At 38.3% G+C, this 19,467-nt stretch overlaps 2 protein-coding genes across 2 annotated transcripts; both read right to left on the bottom strand.

The window, feature by feature from the left end:
• Positions 1 to 1,012: 1,012 nt before the first annotated feature.
• mppe1 (metallophosphoesterase 1) lies at positions 1,013 to 10,627 on the bottom strand. Its single transcript, XM_054596413.1, has 9 exons — positions 10,181 to 10,627; positions 9,945 to 10,053; positions 8,402 to 8,505; positions 7,347 to 7,427; positions 5,444 to 5,552; positions 5,022 to 5,102; positions 3,527 to 3,649; positions 3,158 to 3,298; positions 1,013 to 2,239 (listed from the first exon to the last, which is right to left on the bottom strand). Exons 1-9 carry the CDS (start codon positions 10,429 to 10,431, stop codon positions 2,054 to 2,056), a joined length of 1,185 nt encoding a protein of 394 aa, XP_054452388.1. The 5' UTR covers positions 10,432 to 10,627; the 3' UTR covers positions 1,013 to 2,053.
• A 3,061-nt stretch (positions 10,628 to 13,688) lies between these two features.
• Positions 13,689 to 18,504, bottom strand: LOC129115647 (cathepsin Z). The gene is made up of 6 exons (XM_054626976.1): positions 18,357 to 18,504; positions 16,748 to 16,911; positions 16,172 to 16,351; positions 14,986 to 15,136; positions 14,039 to 14,204; positions 13,689 to 13,825 (listed from the first exon to the last, which is right to left on the bottom strand). Exons 1-6 carry the CDS (start codon positions 18,485 to 18,487, stop codon positions 13,712 to 13,714), a joined length of 906 nt encoding a protein of 301 aa, XP_054482951.1. The 5' UTR covers positions 18,488 to 18,504; the 3' UTR covers positions 13,689 to 13,711.
• Positions 18,505 to 19,467: the final 963 nt, after the last annotated feature.

The raw sequence follows: 19,467 nt of genomic DNA, 5'->3' as shown, positions 1-19,467 counted from the left end.
GCTTTTCCTGCTGTGAAAAAGGCCTTTTTAGATATACTGATTTATCCCGATACATACAATTTGTTTATTCTGATCTAAAGGCCCCTCACAGGTGTTGTAAATTTCTCTCTTGTTAGACATCGCCACAGGTTAAAGGTGGTCGGAGCTGCTGGACACTGGGGATTAATCCCAGTACTTCATGTTCATTATAAGACAAAAGTGTAGTTCAGGTGCAATAACGCCAACAGGAGAGTCAGGGAGATGTCAATCAAACATGAGAGGACGTCTAATCAGGCACAATAATAGAGATCACCTGTGCTGGTACCTCCGGTGTTCAGGGTGTTTTGTGCAGACTGTGGTCTGATTTTTAAAAAAAACTAGGGATTATACTTTTAATTACCTCCCTCCTGATACAGGGAACGTCACATTGACTAAACTGAATGTAAAAAAATCTGTCCCAGTAACAAAGATTAGGAGTGGACAATATGGAGAACAGTCTTCCATCACAAAAATGTCAAACTGCATGTGTCAACAATTTACTAAAAATGTGAGAACTTCTTTTCTTGAACTGAGACAATTATTTGATAAATCAGTTAGTTGATTGACAGAAAATTACTTGGTGACCATTTTATTAATCAAGGTTCTTAGCTTGTCAGGATTCTGTTTTACACACTTTAAATTTAGTAAATGTAAATATTTTTTTACTTTTGGACAGTTACTCAAATAGAATTTGTGACCCACAATTTGTGGACGTAGAAGAATCCTGTTTCTTAAACAAGTGACAAATCATCATATTGATGCAAAAATCATTTTAAAAATCCAATAATTCTGCTCATTGAGTTGCATCATTAAAAAAATGTGACCTTAAACTCACATAAATATTACAGCGAGCACCACAAAGTTATAAAATCCCAGATAATCGACAAATGTAGTCACTCAGTAAACAGCTTCATCTTGTCCAGTCCTTAATAAAATGTAAATAGACAAATAAAAGCGGAGTCAAATATGATCTGTGTCAGGAAGATGTCCCCAATATTGAGTCATTCTTTTACAACTTTTTTTATTTGACATGATTTTGTTTTGCAAAAAAACACTCATTTGTGTTTCAATCTCATTAATTTCTTAAATCATAACGTTGTGACCATCTCTGATGCCAATTGCTGGATTAGAAAAGTCGCCAGTGTAGAGAATATCCCATGATATTTAATATTATTATCAATCAAGTGACATAGCTTCAGGTGATTGATCGTACCTCTAATATTGATTATCCAACTCTAGTTTAAACCACAACTCTGTAAAAACAGAGTTTTAGACTCTTATTTACTATTTACAGTTCATCAGAAATGTTTCAACAACTTGGCAAAGCCCCTCACAAACATTTGGCACAGAAAGTCAGCAATAAATATATTCACATATGCATCGTAAAAACAGCGAGGAACCCGGATGAATTATCAGACATCAACAACAACAGAAACGACCAGTGTTCAGGGTGTGAGATGATCGGTGTGTTTACATCAGTTCACAGTTAACATCAGAGTGAAGAGACATAAATCTGACTTTACCACCTTAAATCAGACCAGAGACAGTTAGTATTTACATATGTACTTATTTAAATTGTCTTAATCAATAACGTGTGTGTGTATTTTCGAATACTTCAGCCAGTCACAGGTAAACTGTTGTAAAGTCAGTGTCTGTTACTTTTCTGTGATTGAAAAGTTTCCATTTTTCGTGAAATCCATCGGTCTAGCACTCCCATGGAAGGTAAAACAAACAGCAGTGATGATCTGTCACAACAATTTGGCCCCTGATCTGCTTTGTCATCACAGGTTATAATCACATCATCAATATCTGAAGTGATCGTCCCTTTGAGACATTTAAAACATACACTCCTTCACAGTGCCGTAAGAACATTTGGACAAAACAAATCGAGGTTGTACGAACAGATTTCTCGCCCCGTTCTGAAGAGAGAGAGAGAGAGAGAGAGAACATCATAAAACCCTCACATCTAGCATTTACCAAGTCCAATGGACTCTACTCTCATGGCTCCGTCCTGGTGCACTCTGGGTATCGTAGTTCACAGAGACTTGTGCTTCCCCAGCAGGCAGAGGCTGAGACACTGCAGCAGGCCTTTCATCCACAGACAGTGAGCGAGGAACAGCAGCAGCATGCAGGCGCCGGCCGAGCAGTAGACGCCGATCACTGTGCTCTCCTCCGGCAGGAAGCACTTGGACAGAGCATGGCTGCCGGGTGACACAGACGCCTGAGATGGGGGAGAAGGGGGAGACAAGGAGGATAAATGGATTTGAGGTGATATTCAGTGTTTATATTAGCAGAGGTGGCTGCCTAGGGCCCCTCGGCCACCAGGGAGCCTCCAAGAATTTCAGATGTGAACACTTTGGTTCTTTACTGCACATTTTAATGTCATATTGACTGTAAAGATATAATCCCTGATTTTTTTTTAATTGTCCCCTTAACATAATTTAATGATGCTATTCAAAATATTGGCATAATCACACATTTTTTTGATGACTAGAATATATTTCAAAAGGAAATCGCACCACAAGGTCCATGCCATGTTCTGGATCTTTTTATATCACAATATCTTAATTAATTGTAGATATTCATATTGCAATATGAACAAGAAAGTTCTTGAAGTGCTCAGAAAGCTGCTCCCAAGTCCATCTGGGAAATATTTAGCTTACTTTTATTTAGAAAAATCTTGTTTTAAAGTTTTGATAGGTCAAAGAAAAGACTGACATAGTGTAATGTGGAGCAAAGATCCTGGGATAGTTTAGTCCAAATATGGTGCCACAATAAAAAACATGCAGCTGACATGTAACTAAAAATAAATAATTGTCAAGAATCAATTTATTGGGTCACTGTTAAATTGCCTTAACCATTCCTGTTCGAGGTTAAGGCTCTAATTGTACTGAACAGTTAGTGTACAGTGAGTTCATTTAACCAAAACATTAAAGCTAAGCTGAAACCCATAATAATTAAGTAAACATATTGTAAAAAATATTGTTTATAGCTTCTTAAAAAACATCATTAACAATAAAAAAAAAGTGTTATTTATCTACACAAAGAGTAAACCCACCCTCTCTATCATCCACAACCATTGGTCTACATCTTCTCTAAATGAACAGAGCAGGGCCCTCCAGATGTTGGCTCCACTCACCAGGATGAAGCTGGGGTTGTTTCTGTTCCTCCAGCTGAAGGATGGCACGCTGATCTCCGGGTACTTGTTATCATGGAGAACCTCACATCCGCTGTGGGTGTGTCCACTCAGAATGAGGCGGGGTTTAAACCACTGCAGCAGCTGAGGACAGATAATCCCACATGGTACCATCAGAAGGCCGGTTGCTGCTCGCTTACATCACCAGTTTCATCATCATCATCATCATTTGCAGTTTTCTGTACAGGACTATTTCTGACAGCGGATCGTTGTACTGTGTTTTAATTGGATGAAGCCGCTCCAGAAGAGATCCAGAAGAAATACAAAAAAACCCGAAATAGAGTCGGTGTGAGGAGACTGCAGAGCACTCACCCTCTGTGAGGCCTCCTTCGACAACACGTCGTACTTCTCTCTGAACAGCAGGTGTCGCTCTTCAGGCGGCGCAGCATCCAGTCCTGTGCAGCCGGCATCGCTCACCCTGAACAGAGGGTAGTGCTGGAGGACGGGGAGAACAGGAGAATTAATACCTTTTTATATTAGTTTAAATATTACATGATGTTTTGGAAATTGAATATCTAAAAGAAAAAAAAAAAAAAAAAAAAAAAGAAGAGTGGGAGGAGTTTATGAGCAGCAATGATCCAATGATAGTTTAGTCCAAAAACCCACACACAAGCATCCAAAAAGCTGTGGTAACACTAAACACAACAATTAAATCAAACAATACATTTTGTCGATCGAAAATGATTCGTCATAAATCAACTTGATATTAATTGTTTCAGTCATTCATCAAGGAAAAATGAATAAATAATATAAATAATTATTGATAAATAAATGTTTTCTGGTTTAAACTTCTCAAATGTGAGCTGTTTTTATGGTTAATATAATTGTACATAATTTAATATCTTTATTTTCAGACGAAACAAGTAATTTGAACAACAGTATAATGTTAACACTGAGTGACGTGTTAATGGCTGTAGCTGTCCATTAGGTTATGTTATAAAATAATATTTTCTAGATGTCTTGTGAATGTGATACAAATTGATACTAAAGTCATGTTTGTTATCTGTTAAAAAGAAATTCTGGATCTTTACAAAATAATTAAAAAAAGTACGGTGGGTTATGAACAGTAAGTGAAAGAACGGAATTAAGTTTGTACATAGTCTCAGTTAACAGGCAAATGTTAGATGATTATTCTTTATAATCTTTTTAGATTGATCTATTAATTGTCATTAAATATTGACAAATGTCTTCAAATGCTTGTTGTTTCTGTAACTCCATTGGTAGAGCAAGTTGGGCAATAATCACTAAGTCTCTTGTTCTATGATGGTGCTGTGAAAACCAGAAGGGATTATATTTTACAGTGATGTGAAACAGATGAAATAGTACAAACGTCAAATCAAATGCTAACATAATTATTTAAAGGAGTCGGAATGTTTAAGTCTGTCTTCACACAATATTCAGAGACAAAATCCACAGTCCTCGCAGATAAATTGAGACTTCAGCAGAGTGAATCAAATTTAGTAGGTTTGTCTTTTAGTGAAAAAATTCTTGTCTTTCTGTGACTATCCCTCCTCTGAAGGTCGCTAGGAAAGACAGCTAAGAAAAAAGAGAATTTCCAACTAAGAAGCCAGTAACTTTGGAAGACACTCAAAATAGTGAGTCACTTCAAGGGCAGTAAGGACAGGATGAAGAAATTAATCTTTAAATGTTCATATGAGTTGTGTCAAGACAGACTTATCCTTTAAGCACTTAGAAATCATTTCAGCACTAATTCTAAAGCTTCTGACGAGGAGCGACTGTATCCAGCTCTGCTTTATGTTTTTTAGACAGAGAGAGATAAAACATGCAGAGTACACCCGAGGTTTACCTGTAACATGATGGGGGGTGTGGGGGGGTAGAGCTGCGAGCCCTCACAGCTGTCCGTCACTCCGCTGCCCGACTGTGAACTCTGCAGGAAAGACGACAAAGAATTAATGGGCTGTCTTCTCCACTGGCTCACATGTCCGTCATTTTTTTTTTTTTTCATATCTTTCCACTTCTTCTGTTTCAGGATTTGTGCTGTTTGCAGGAAGAAAGGAGAGCAATCAGGCATAACTTTCAAATGTTTTCCAACACATTTTTAAAAACAACAAAACAGCTGCAGGTAAGACTGAGCTTTGGATAAAGCATATTTTTTCCTTCTTCCTCACTCGACTTGTATCTTTCACACTGTATGAGCAGCAGAGTGTGTTCGAGGTGCTGACAGCCTGAAAAGTGTGCAAAACCGACTTGCAGAAACGTTCTCCCCACCTGAAGAGAACAGTTGATGTCTCTGGAGAGTTTGATCAGCTCCTTCTCCACCGACTGGCAGATGGGACAGCCGTCGCCGTGCAGGGCCACGCTGTTCACCAGCAGAAAACTGAAGAGAGAGGGGAAATAATTACACTCCAACTCTGGCAGGAAGTAGGAGAATAGACAAATCATATCATAATGTTCTTATTCCGGGTGCTTTCAGAACATTTCAGTCGAGTGCCTTCACACTAAAGCATCGCTGCACTGACCTCTTTGGGCTTAAAGGTTTGACTGTTGAGCTGCTGATCAGCCGTGATAACAGTTCAGTGTGCTGTCTCTTGAATTTAAGACCACACACACACACACACACACACACACACACACACACACACACACACACACACACACACACACACACACACACACACACACACACACACACACACAGCAGTGATGTAACGTTGTACATTAGTGCAGCGCTGAATCTCTGCTGCACAAACAAGGTTAATTGTCTGGTTGCAGTTTAGTACCAGTCAAACCATAACAACATTCAAAATGTCAATTCTGGATTTTTAAGGCATCTGTGGACTTAATTGCCTTAAAAAAAAAACTGGCACTATTTAATCAGGGTTTAATACTAAATATTCTGATCATAAATATACAGTTTTACAGACCTTTCACAACATTAACATTCTAAATGGGTCCCTTTGTATTTCCTGCTGCCATGTTTGTTGATGCAGTAGCAGACAGGAAGTGAACAGGGACCAAAGATGTTTCCCTAGGAACCAAATGGAGATGAAAATGTCTAAAATAAAAAAATAGGTTACAGTTTAAACTGATTTCAGTTTTCATTTTAATACCTTTTTGCATGGGTTGAATATGTATTATGAAAACATAATGCATAGTTTGGAAATAACTAAAAATATTGCAGTCTACGATGCATACAATAAAATACATAATAAATTCTTATTTTAGATATGTAAAAATGACTTTCTCAATATGTGTTACATTAAAGGCATACTGTACGGTTTCCAGTGATATGCACTTTTTAATATGTTGTTGAAATTGGTTTTTACATCCTGACAGCAATAAATAACTTATGGGCAATGAAAAAGAAGCGAAACAAAAACGAATTCTGTATCGGCTATAAACCTGTTAAAATGCTTACCAATCGGAGACATTGTAATAAATTCTTATTTTAGATATGTAAAAATGACTTTCTCAATATGTGTTACATTAACAAAAGGAAAACAGCTGAAAATGCATATATTATCTTCATCATCTTTTATTTTTAAGTTTATGTTTTAATATTATATTTTCTTTTTGCCTATATATTCTATATATATACAAATATCCAATACATTTTCAAGTTGTCATGTTATTTTTTGTTTGTAATAGTAATATAGTAAATACAATTCTTCATCGATTCAAAGGATTTCTGTCATGTTGGAGTCCTCAAAGCATATTTTCTTAAATAAACTGAAGAAATTATAGAATATTAGAATGAAACAATATTTCCGCCTTAATTAGAGATGAAAAAAATGACCGTCTGGATCTTCAATAGAAATTCAATTAAGAGGATTAATAATCTAGGTAAATGCACCAGAATTGAAAAATATTAAACTTTTCTTGGGAAAAACCCTGAAAATAGTAAAATACACTTCTTCTAGTTTAATATACTTCGTTTTCACTTGTTTCAGGAAAACAAGGAGAACATTTACAGACTTTCCGGGCTCACTAACAAACTAAAATGACTTGATGAGAAGTGGATTTTTGCAGTTAGTTAACTCTTTGTTTACTTATTTAAAAGCACTTTTTCTGTCTGAGACTGACTCGGGGGGGATTAAACCTGTGACCTTCCAGTCTGCAGAGTCACATTCGTGCAGGGTCATCATCTAAATTGCTTCCTACTTCCACTCACTTGACCCCCTTTTTGGTGACGATCCTGGTGGAGGAAGCGTTGAAGACCTTCTCGAAGCGCTGCAGCTTGAACCAGTCCATCCTGCAGCGAGAGAAACAACACGCTCAACACACCGCAACAAAAAAAACCCAACCTGCTGCTCCGTCTGCCATGTCTGTCTGTCATATGGGGGTTACATAAGAGCGTCACGCACTCAATCAAAGCACATATGAGCCGCTGTGTGTCTGCATAATCCCAAATTTATGAATCACACAGGCATCAAATATTAAACTGCAGGATTATTTCATGCATCTTGTTATATTTGCTTTCACTGCTGCTTCCCCTGAGATTGTAAGTGTTTCAAACAGAATCAGTGTTACATACGGGGTGTGGACACGATGAACGCAACATCTCTGCAATATAATGCAATCAGATACAAACATGCAGGCTCAAAAATGAACTACAAGTATTGCATTCATCTTGTACAGTTGATTCTTTCAGTTCTACAGAGCCTATGTTGACTGTAATGAAGCCTTTTGTGTTTCGATTTGTTGACAATATTATAAATATATCGCCATCTCATAAAAGAACACATCAGATATGACCTCAGTCTCCTCGCAGTTATATAAGCCCCTGACTGCTTTTATGGTGTCCAACCCTTGGACAGTATACTCAGTAATATCTCTCCTAATTGGCTCATAATCAAATATTTCCTCAAAGCTAATGCAACATGGATAAAGTCACTCTAACAGTATGAGGCTTTTATTCAAATGTTTTGGCAGCCCATAGTCTTTTATTATAGATATATATAGATTATATAGATATAAAAACTTTTCTAGTCAAAGTCTGTTATCAGATATGTCTGATACGGAATAATAAAACAAAAAAAAAATCATGATACTGAAGTATTCTGAGGTTAATAAGTGACAAATAGTGAAGTCAAAGTCCTTCTTTTATTGTTACTTCCTCCCTGAACTCACATACGTCTTTATCAGAGGTAACCTGAGCCTGATGAAGCATGTGCAGACTTAAGGTTGAACAATAAGAAACAACAATGCTGTTAAGCCTGTTCTTACTCGTAATGGAAACCGATGTCGTGGTTGCCGACCAGTACAACCAGTTCGGTGTCAGTGGAATGTCTGAACATCCTGTGGAAGCGGCGCACGTCGTCCTCCCAGTGCTGCCGAGAGAACAACACAAACACACGGTTGAGGCAGGTTTTCAGCGCGGGCCTCTAATAAGACTGAACTCCCCCTGGGAAGCTCATGAGAGCTAATGGGATCTCTGTGGGTTCACCCAGCAGCCCCCATGGGTGGCTGTCTGAGCCGGGTGGCTTTGATTCAGACTCCAGATTCAATTTTTGCACCTGCAGGGGCCGAAGCCGCACACAGGAGGCCTTTAATAACATCAGTGCTGTGGGTTTACGTGATGTTTTTCCCACTGATGCATCTCTAAATGACTCCCTGATGCTACTTTGAATTAGGGCGGATTGACAGATGCACAAATTTGAATAAAATTGCTGGTTTTAGGTTATAAAATATGTAAATTTGCTTCCTTTTTATGGTCTATATCATTCAAATTAGTCAAAAAAAAATCATTAGTTGAAGCCCTACTTTTACTATTATTTCTCCTTCTGTAAATTCACTTAAAGGGAACAATTTTTTTTCAACCATATTCCTACATTTACACAAAAAGGTCTGTGAATTATCTTGAGCATCCAGGTCATGATTTCCCAGAAAGAGATATTGATTTTGAGTTTTTCAAATATATTTTTCTGGTGCTCTGAGCACTGCAAGTCAAGTGCCACAAAGTCCCATTAGATTGGAGGGAAGGTAGAAATCTCGATATCTCTGAAACCAGGCAACTCACACCAAAACAATCTAGACTGATAAATAAGACTACCAGTTACCGGAAAAACATGTATTTTACATTTTTGGGGATGAACTGACTGACTCCAGTTCTAAAATGTGAGTTTTTTTATGATATGTAAACCAATCAGTAAAGAATGTAATTGATACATAATAAAAATATCTCTAGCAGCAAACCTTCTATCAGTATTTCTCTTTCTGAAAATTCAAAGCTTTGAGTCCGTCGTCTTGCAAAAAAATAAAATAATCCCACAAATTAGAGAAGAGATGCCAACCAAGTGTGAAAATGAATGAGGAGTCTGACGAGGAGAACACAATAGATTATTGTGGATGTGACTGTCTGCGAGCTCTATTTCCTGTTTTAATGAGGTTTCCCTCCGTGCTGCACTTGCTCAACACCTCATCTTTCTTCTATCGCACTTGACGGATCCCATTTGAGGATCCAGTAATAGATGTGTGAGAATTCCCAGGGGATGTTCTTTTTTTTTTCTTTCTTCCTAAAGCAGGATGGATGAACCATGGAGGGCTGAGAGGATGCAGGTTGCTGCTATTAGTGTTTTCTTTAAAGCCTCTGGTATCTGGATGGTACAATGTGATGATGGTGATGATGATGATGATGACCGGAGGGTACCGGCCTCTGCTCTGCATCCACATACTGTTCTCCCACCACCACCACCACCATCATCATCATCATCATCATCATCAGCACTGTGGTTTTGCAGACAAAGCAAGAAGGGGAGCTCTACGTTACCTTCGGCGAGCTCCACTTGCCTTCGTCGAAGATATCCCCGAGAATAAACACTATTTCGGGCCTGAGCAGCCACAGAGCGGTCTGGAAAGCCCTCTCCATCTGCCATTCCCTGTGCGTTTGGAGACAACAAGTAAGCGTTATTTGTTGTTTTTGTTTACAGTCGTGCAGACGGATGGATAGAGGAAGAGTGATAGATCGCATTAGAAAAAAGGAAAGAAAAAAAAAAGACATTATACCTCCTCAGCTTGTCAAACCAGTGTCCTCCAACGGCTCCGAGCAGGTGCGTGTCCGACAGCACCATAGCGCGGACCGCTGAGTCCATCGGACGGCCGTCGATGCCCTCTCCCCCCCGTGCATGGCTGATCTTCGGCCAGGCGCACTTGAGGATGGTCGGGTAGTAGATGAGGTACTCGCAGTAAAAGAAAGCACCGCCGACCAGGAGGATCAGCACCACCGCAACCATCCCTCTGACGCTAAACCTCGGCATTTCTTTGTTATTCGGCGTTTGGGATGCCCTGAACTGGCGCACTGGCGGTGATGGAGCGGTCCATGAGGCATCTTCCCCTCTTCCAGACCCGACTGCTTAGGTCTCCAGCCGCGTTATGCTCATGGCAAGTTGCTCTGAGGCTGCGTCGGATACAATAATAAATAATAAAAAAAGCTCCTGCGTCCAGTCCACAGGATTCAAAATATGAGATAAAAAGTCAAAAAAGAAAAGAAAAAAGCCCTCCTCTTGTAGAGAGACAGCGGTGAGGAGCGACAGCCTGCCACTGATGCGCAACCAAATCTCTCCTCTCAGCTGTTAAGTTAACGAGCAAGATAGAAGACAGCACTTCTGCTGTTCGTTTTTCAAAATAAAACAAAAAATGCAATAATAATAATAATAATAATAACTTTATTTATATAGCAACTTTAAAAAACAAGTTTTACAAATTGCTTCGACAGACAAGGCAGCAAAAGATGAAACATTAAAACAATCGTTAGGATAAAACTAAACTAAGAAACCAAATGAAATAACAAGTGACAATTAAATAAAATCCATTTTATTTTGTACAATACTTACAATACTTTAAATAAGTGTACTCAGATGTTTTATCTTAGTAAAAGTAGCAATCCCATACTTTAAAAATGTTGGCAATTAAGTAAGCTAAGCTTCTATTGCTTCCACCACTTGTTTGGACACATTAAACATGGAACTACAGAAAATTGTAACCTAAAGAGCATGAGAACAATATGTACAGTACTTTACAAAAAAAATGTAAAATAACATTTGTTTTGAGTGACCAGTGGTTGAGGAAGTATTCAAGTAAAAGTCCTTCATTCAAAATCTTACCCAAAGTACAAAAGTAATAGCATTAAATAGCATTATTTTAAGTACCAAGAGTAAATGCACTCATTATGCAGGATGGCACATTTCAAAATGATATGTACTAGATGATAATTATTGATGTTAATGTGCAAGCATCACTAATGTTGCAGCATAACACACAACATTATGTGATAGTACATCTTGTTTTTCAAACGTGGTGAAATAAACTCAATTTAAAAGAAATATCGGACAACTTCCGGTATTTTTCTTGCTCACCCCCGCTGACTTGACTGTGTGTGGAGAAGTGGAGGGATGGTAGGCAAGACAGAGATAAAAAACAACAACACCTGAATGAGAAGATAATAAGAAGCCAAGTTATCATTCTGTTAACAATAGGACTATTGATGAATCTGATCGGTGGAAAGAAAATCTGGCATCCGTTCACACAAACACACAAATACTAACAGATGGAAAGGAGCCAACCACTATTGGACAAATTAGATTAAAGGATTAAGAGCAGAAATCTCATCAGCAGGAGACTGCTTGTGTGTGCAACTATGAAACTACAACCAAAGAGGAGCTTGAGTCACACAGGAAACTGGTATAACGAAACTTTAGCTTCCATTCACAAGTCATTCATGTTCCTGCTTTGCTCTGCTGATGCATGCAAAGGTAGGACCCCTACTTTCACATCCTGTCTTCACTGACCCTAAAAAAGTTTTTTTTTCAGTGCAAGATTTGACTTCTGAGCAAGATTTGACTTCTGAGCTGCAGGAGTGAAAAGCAGAGCAGTGCAACAGCAGTACAGATGGGAAACTGACGCATGACAGCATGATTACAGGGAAAGGCATCTCAGTGTTCATGAAAGATCATTTTTGTCTCCAGCAACCCCCCAAAAAAGGGTGTGGATTCTCAAAACTCTGCTCCCCTCCAGATGTGCAGCCTGGCTTTGCTCCACTCGCAACAGTCTTAGAGGACATAAAGAGTATTTGCTTTAACTGACTTTCAAATGTACGACTTTGTCTTAAATCCTGAAACTGATTAGCAAAGCTGTCCTGTCGGTATGAAGGAGAAAGCACTAATACCAACAAACACACACCAAGTCAGATTCCTAATTTTAGAGTGACTTTGAAACAATCAAGAAACACTATTCACAGTCTTCTATGTTACAAATCCTGCTTTCATTCACAGTCTGGGTCTTAGCTGCCATTCAGGACACTGACATCATGTCCTAAGTATTCTGGGAATTTGTTGGGGGGTCATCAACCTTGTGGGAGCTGAAAATATAAGGTTAATGTCAGTTTTTCATGCTAATACTCAGTATTAATTCACCTGAATTTCACCATTTAGTCCTTTAGGGAGGGAACTAAAAAGATTGTTCACACATAAAGACTCAAAAGCTGGGAGAGGCCAGCCACTGCCTACTATCTATATCTGTACATCTGAATGCAGCGTAATCTTTAGTCTCTCCTATGGGTCAAACTACAAAAACATAAATAAAACGTGATCTAAAACAGCTAGGTGCCGTACCAAAAGTATTTTAACTAAATAGTAAATAGTGTATTATTGGACACTACTTACAGCCATGGTTTTAATACATATTGATGGGTTTTGATGTTGTTTATGGACAACACATATGACAGAGAAATAAGATTAATCCAATCCAAACCAGTTTAGATTAATCTAAACTCTGGATGGTCAGCCTTCAGACACTCATTACAAGATGTTTTGTGCAGATGTTATGCAGTGTGTCAAAAGAGAAGTGTAACCGTAACATCCCCTTTCTAACTGCAAACGCTATTTCACCACAAATGCAAGGCACAGCTCGCCCGTCATTGAAAGAAGTGATAAAAGTGTTAGTGAAGAACCAGCAGTTTTTGTACACCGTGTTTCTTTTGGAAGATGAGATATTTTGAGCTTAAAATTGAATTCAGGAGAAGCAGGTTAAATTTAAGGCCTCGCAGGGCATAAGAAATTATCTATTATTATCATTTCTTATTCTGTGTTAGAATATTTATCTATATTTAGTGTCTCAATGTGTTTAAGCTTCTTAAAGAGAGTTAGTTAGATGATAAAAGACTGATGAGACTCTGTACGGTAAATATGTAGCTTGAGCCAGCAGCCGTTAGCTCAGTTTAGCATAACGAAATAGAGGGGAAACAGTTAGCCTCGCTCTGTCCAAAGGGAACTAAATCCTCTGAAGTTCATTATTAAACATGTTCCCTCTTATTTGTTGTTCATGGACTGAACTAGTTGCCCGGCAACCAGCTAAGACTCCAGGAAGTTACTGCTTCTGTCCAAGAAATATTTTGGCAAATACACCCTATGTAACACAAATGACAAAAAAAATATTTCCTAAAACACCCGTCCTTTCCAAATCATCAAAATGAGTTTAAATGTTTACAAAAGCAGAGCCAGGACAAAACTAAAGTCTTTTTTTATCAGTTTAATAAGACACCTATGTTACAACAGGGTCTCCATATGCACAGTTTTTCTCAATACCCAGATTGAACCAATTGCCTTTTCCTCCTTTATAGGCACTGGTGACTATTCTTGCCCAGCCGTGTTCCCCCTGAAAACAGAACAAAATAAACATTAATTATTCTGCATGCAGGAAACCAAAGTCAGTGAAACCACTGGCTGGCAACCTAATGGATAAAAGAGTGAATTCATGACCTTTAAAGTAGTGATGTGTGCACGTTTTAGCTACAGAGCTGATTGATGTCAGACTGACGGGCAGGCTGAGCAGGCAGGGTGTGGTGCAGAGAAAGAGAGAGAGACCCACCCAAAATTCTCCCCAGGAGTTCCTGACGATCCAGTACTCGGTCTCGTCATCCGCCACACCCCAACCAGCCACAGAGACAATGTGATTGGGCAAAGACAGAGGGTGAAACTCTGAGAAGATCCCTCCGGTGTATTCCTCCAGGCCGTCAGTGGCCATCAGGGCACAACTGAAAGACAGAGTGGAGAGTTTCTGAAGTCCTTTAAACTTCTTCTTGTTTTCTTTTCACATTATATGATCACTGACATGTGACGATGAGTCATAGAAAGAGGATTTCTAATGGGGTCAAATCAGGTAGTAGTTTTCTGATCTGAATCTGCTCTCAGATTTTGTTCCTGTTGTTTCCCCCCCTAAGGTCTTTTATTGATATAATTTGTTTACCAAATGAATATGGACACTATCATTATTTCTTTCATACTCATTGTCAAACTTGAATTTTTCACGTTTTTTGAAATTCTTCATGTCAGACGATTATTATTAGCCCATACATTTCAAATGAGAACGTTTTTAAACTTAATCTGCAGTTATTAGAAAAGCATATTGAAGACTTTTTAAGACCTTGTTCATACTGCATGGATTTAATTAAAATACAAAATAAAGCTGTCAAAGCCAGAACTTTACTAAAGTAATAACAGCTAATGAAAGATATTAAGCTATAAATGGACAGGATAAAGGAAAATAATAAAATTTTCGGTGATACAAATCTAAGTTGTGTTTATTAAAGTGGACGCATGGTGAAAAAAATGTCTGTATGTAAGATAGAAGATCAATAGTTTAAACTACATTCCTGCTACTTTTCTCAAAGGTTTTAAAATGATAAAATATGTATCTACTAATAAAAACTTCCCTATGAGGAATCGCTGTGAAAAGTTCAGGCTGAGTCTCTTCTTCACTGAGAGTGTAGGTGGATGGATAATGAAAAAATGACTGGGGAGGATGACTTACTCTACCTGATGGGCCCATGGGTGTAAATCTCCGCTTTTATCTTGTCTCTTCCAGAAACTTCTCCGTAGTCGCTCACTTTCCATACAGTGTAGTTCTTCACGACGGCACACGACTTGAAGAAGGAGCAGGTGCCACACTGGTTGAACTGCTCACACTCTAAAACAAATGAGACAATCTCTAATGATTCACAGGGCAATACAACGCCAACTCTTCAGTTCCATACTATTTCCATGAAGTTGAATTTAAAATTTCCAGTATAATTTTACAGTGTTAAAATGAAATAAATGTGTTTAGTTTGAGACTCAGAGCAGCTGCTTTGAAGACCAACTGCAACCAACAATGCTGTATACAGTTCCCCGATAATATCCTTTTTATTTTTTATTTTTTTTACAAGACTACAGTTAAGAATATAACAACACTTCTAAAGACTTTAGCCTAAATTTATTTATGTTTTTCCACTAAAATGCACATGCACTATACGGCCAACAAAATGCGGACATCCAATCATTATACCCATCGGTGGCAGTGGCTCAGAGGTACAGCGGGTCGAGCGTCAATCAGACTATTGGCAGTTTAATCCCCGACTCATCCAGTCCATGTCGATGTGTCCTTATGCAAGACACTACACATCGATGTGTTTGACTGGGTGTAAATGCTCAGTTAGTCCTGATGGATAAGTCCATTTACCATTTACCCATACGAGACTGTCTCATTACATTATAATGGATATTAACAGCCTCCACTTCTTTGGGAAGACTTTCCTCCAGATTGTGGAACCTAGATGCAGTGTACTGATCCCATTGCGCCACAAGAGCGTAAGTGAGGACCAACACTGAGGTCTGGTGATAAGACCGGGCTCGCAATTGTTCGTTCCACTTCATCCTAAAGGTGTTTGATAGGGGTTGAGGTCGAGGCTCTGTGAAAATTAATTTTTCGGAGCTCACTTTGTGCATGGGGGTATTGTCATGTTGAAAAAGCAAACTGTTGGAAGCACACTTTGGTATAAATTATCATTGTTTGCTGTCACATTAACGTTTCCCTTAAAGGAACTAAGGGATCCAATTCCAAACCGTTAAAAAAAAGACCAGTATGTCCACATACTTCTGGCCATATAGTGTAAAGTTAACAAAAGCCAGAATAATCAGAGTAAAATAAAAAATAAAAAAAGATAAAATCGTATATTTTTTATACTTTGGTTCTTGGCTTGGTAGTTGTTGCAGGTTTCATCAGGAATGCCTCTCTTGTGTGCGTAGGCGTAGACTCTCAGGTGATCTCCTCCGTAACAAGAGCCCGCCCCTCCACAGTCTATCACGTTCTGGACTGACAGGTAGGCCGACGGCCAAACACCTCCACGCTTTATGTTGATACGGTCTTGGAGAAAAGAGATTGACAATAACAAATGTTCAAATGGTAAGATTTACTCAAGGGATCAAAGTCTTGGCTTTTATTTTAATGGACTCTGCTTTCCATGCTCACTGTGCTACAGCTGCCACACTAATGTGATACTGTCTGTACAGTTTTATTTTTATTTGTATTCTTATTTTTTATTTTATTGTATAATATGTGTATTTATTATCTGTTTCTGTGTAGTTGAGCTGCTGCAACACTTGAATTTCCCCCATGGGGATCAATAAAGGAATATAATAATAATAAAAACGGCTCCATATAACACGTAACAATACGCATACTGTACATAACAAGATCTTTCATCAGTCGCAGCTTCTTTCTATCCCTCTATTCCTCCCTCCTCCATCCCCTCATGGTTACCAGCAAGTGCACTGGTGGCTCCCATGGCCCAGCAGGACCCACAGTACTGGGGGATGTGCTGGTTCCGTGTGACGCTCACATAATTCTTCCCCTCGATGTTCCTCCAGTCCCAAGATGGAGGAAGATCCGACACGTTCACATACTCATGTGGGCGGGGCCGTGTCCTGAAATAAGTAAAAGGATTTGCGTATATATATATAGAGTTTGTTAATATCATCAATAGGAATAACAAAGAAACACAGTAATCTTGTAGGAATAAAGACACTGACAGTTTATCTGTGATCTTATGTAGAAACACATGATATCACAGAACAGTCATGTTTCAATTTTAACATTTGTGATGTCCCTCCAACGGTCTTGAAGGCTGTCCTAGCCAACCTCAGCAGCCAGTTGGATGACATGGGAGGGTTGTTAGCTTGATTAAGCCCACCTGGGCTTTCAAGGCTATAAAATCTGGTCCATGTGCTCACTCGGCCTCTTCCATAATACGGCACATTGTTTGTAGAAGCCATTCATCCATCCATTCATCCAGACAGCACTTGTATGCTGAAGTGGTTGATCCCAATGTCTTGAGAGCATTTCCCCTTTTTTCCCCTGCAGGGTGGCCAGCTTCTGGTTGTCTTTGTGTTCCGGTGGAATCGGTGCATTAAGTACCCTCATCCAGCATCCGTCCAGGGATGAGTGTTCAGACTAGTTGGCTAAGTAATTAGTTAAATGTGGCTGGGAAACCTTGCTTTTATCATTGTACAGTATGTTTTTGCAGAACATACTGCTGCTTTGAAAATGAATCAGAACCGGTTTGTCTGGTCTTGTGTTGACTTGCTCTGAGAGTCGAGATGCTTATGTTCATGGGAAGCTGCAGACTGGTAATCTTAAATGTAGTGTCTGCAGCTTTGGTAGTAAATAGGACACCTCATGCTTATTTATTTTTGGGGGTTAGCTTTGTTGATGGAGCTGGGTTTCTGCTTTGTGTCGTCTTTGAATTACTTGGTTGGCTAGAGACCGTTTTGTTTAGAGGAACATTGAGTTTGCTACTTTAGTTTCAAGCTCATTGTGATTTTCAGGTTTGTGTGCATTATCTAGAATTTTGTTCAGAGGCATTGAGTTTGCTTTGTCCAGCTGCAAGTAATGTGATAGAAACTGCTGCTGAATTACTCCTTGTTAATAACAAGGTATATATTAGGTATATATATATATATATATATTCCTCATTTTCACGTGTCCCTGCAAAACGGCTGTTGTGTCATATTTTTCAAGAAAATGCTTTGTAACTATCCACTATTTGTCGTGTTATTTTCAATTCACAATCTTCTCTTTGCTTGTAGTTTCTCATCGTTAATTTCTCCCCAAGATCCCAGGTTGCTGAGTTAACAAGTAAAAACACTGACCTCAAAATGTAGCAGAATAAAGAGAGAATTATTTTTTGCATAAAATGTAAATTATTTAAGTAAAATCTCCTTGTGCTATTATTATTATTATTATTATTATTATTATTATTATTATTATTATTATTATTAACACAAACGTTTGTTCACTCAGGAGATAAACAAGTCCACGTAATTAAACTTTGTCACAGTCAGAATAAAATGTACATTTTGTCGTCACTCACTTGACAGAGTCCGGTCTGTCGTCTTTGATGGGTTTATAACAAGGCTCCGAAATGAATCTGGAGGAGCTGATTTGCAAAGAAAATGAAGCTAAGCAAAACAGTAGCGGTATTTTTGTTATTGTTGACGCCATGTTGGATTTCCTCCTTTTCTCCCTTATTGGCTTCATGTGATGCACACACAGCGCCCCCTGTCGGCACCTGGAACAACCTCCACTACACAGTTACAGTAAATATCATGTATGTAGAATTTATTTTTAAATAGTCTACAAAACAAAGTGGCAGATCTTTACTTATGAAAAAATAGAAATGATATGTTGAAATACTTTTGCAAGTAATAGTAAGAGTTTTACTGGAATAAAGGTTTTATTTTCAAACTATACTTGAAGTACAAAAACGAACTCATCACTTACAGCAAAAAATACTGTTATGCAGTAATGTGTAAGTTACTTTAATGTTGCAGCTGGTAAGTGAGGGGGGATTTTTTCCAACTTTGGTCTTATACGTATTAATACATCATTTATTTGATAGTTAAATTTTTTGATTCATAATTTAACTCTGCAAAGTAACTAAAGCTGTCAAATAAATTTAGTGGAAAAAGGCAACATTTCCCTCTGAATTTAAGTGGAGTACATGTATAATGAAGCAGAAAATGTGAACACTCAATTTAAGGTACCTCAAAAATGGACTTAAGTACAGTATCCTATATTTGGGTATATGTACTCGGTTACTTTCCAACATTGACTGATCAGGAGAATATCAGATCAAAGAAGTCTGCATAAACCATAAAGACCTATAGCAACAGACCTATAACAAATGCGTAAAAATAAATAAAACTAAAGGGGTAACAAAAACGTCTTGTTTAAAATTAGGAGCATTGTTTGTTATGAATTTACATTTTTTCCCTTCTAGATAAATAAGTTTGCTTATGTCTGCTGACTCCTTTATGCTTTTCACCACACTGATCAATAAATGAACGTCGTCTGAATAAAACAGGTGTTATAGCAGTGCAGATTCTGCAGGATCAGCAGGAAACTTTAAATAACAAACTCAGTTCCCAGTTACAATCACATTAAACCTAATGCAGGGCCTGATGATTGGTTGGGTTTTAAAG

This window comes from Anoplopoma fimbria, chromosome 3 (assembly GCF_027596085.1).
Source record: "Anoplopoma fimbria isolate UVic2021 breed Golden Eagle Sablefish chromosome 3, Afim_UVic_2022, whole genome shotgun sequence".
NCBI classification, from domain to species: Eukaryota; Metazoa; Chordata; class Actinopteri; order Perciformes; family Anoplopomatidae; genus Anoplopoma; species Anoplopoma fimbria.
Note: the sequence above shows the minus strand (reverse complement) of the source record. Positions and strands in the feature narration are given on the sequence as shown.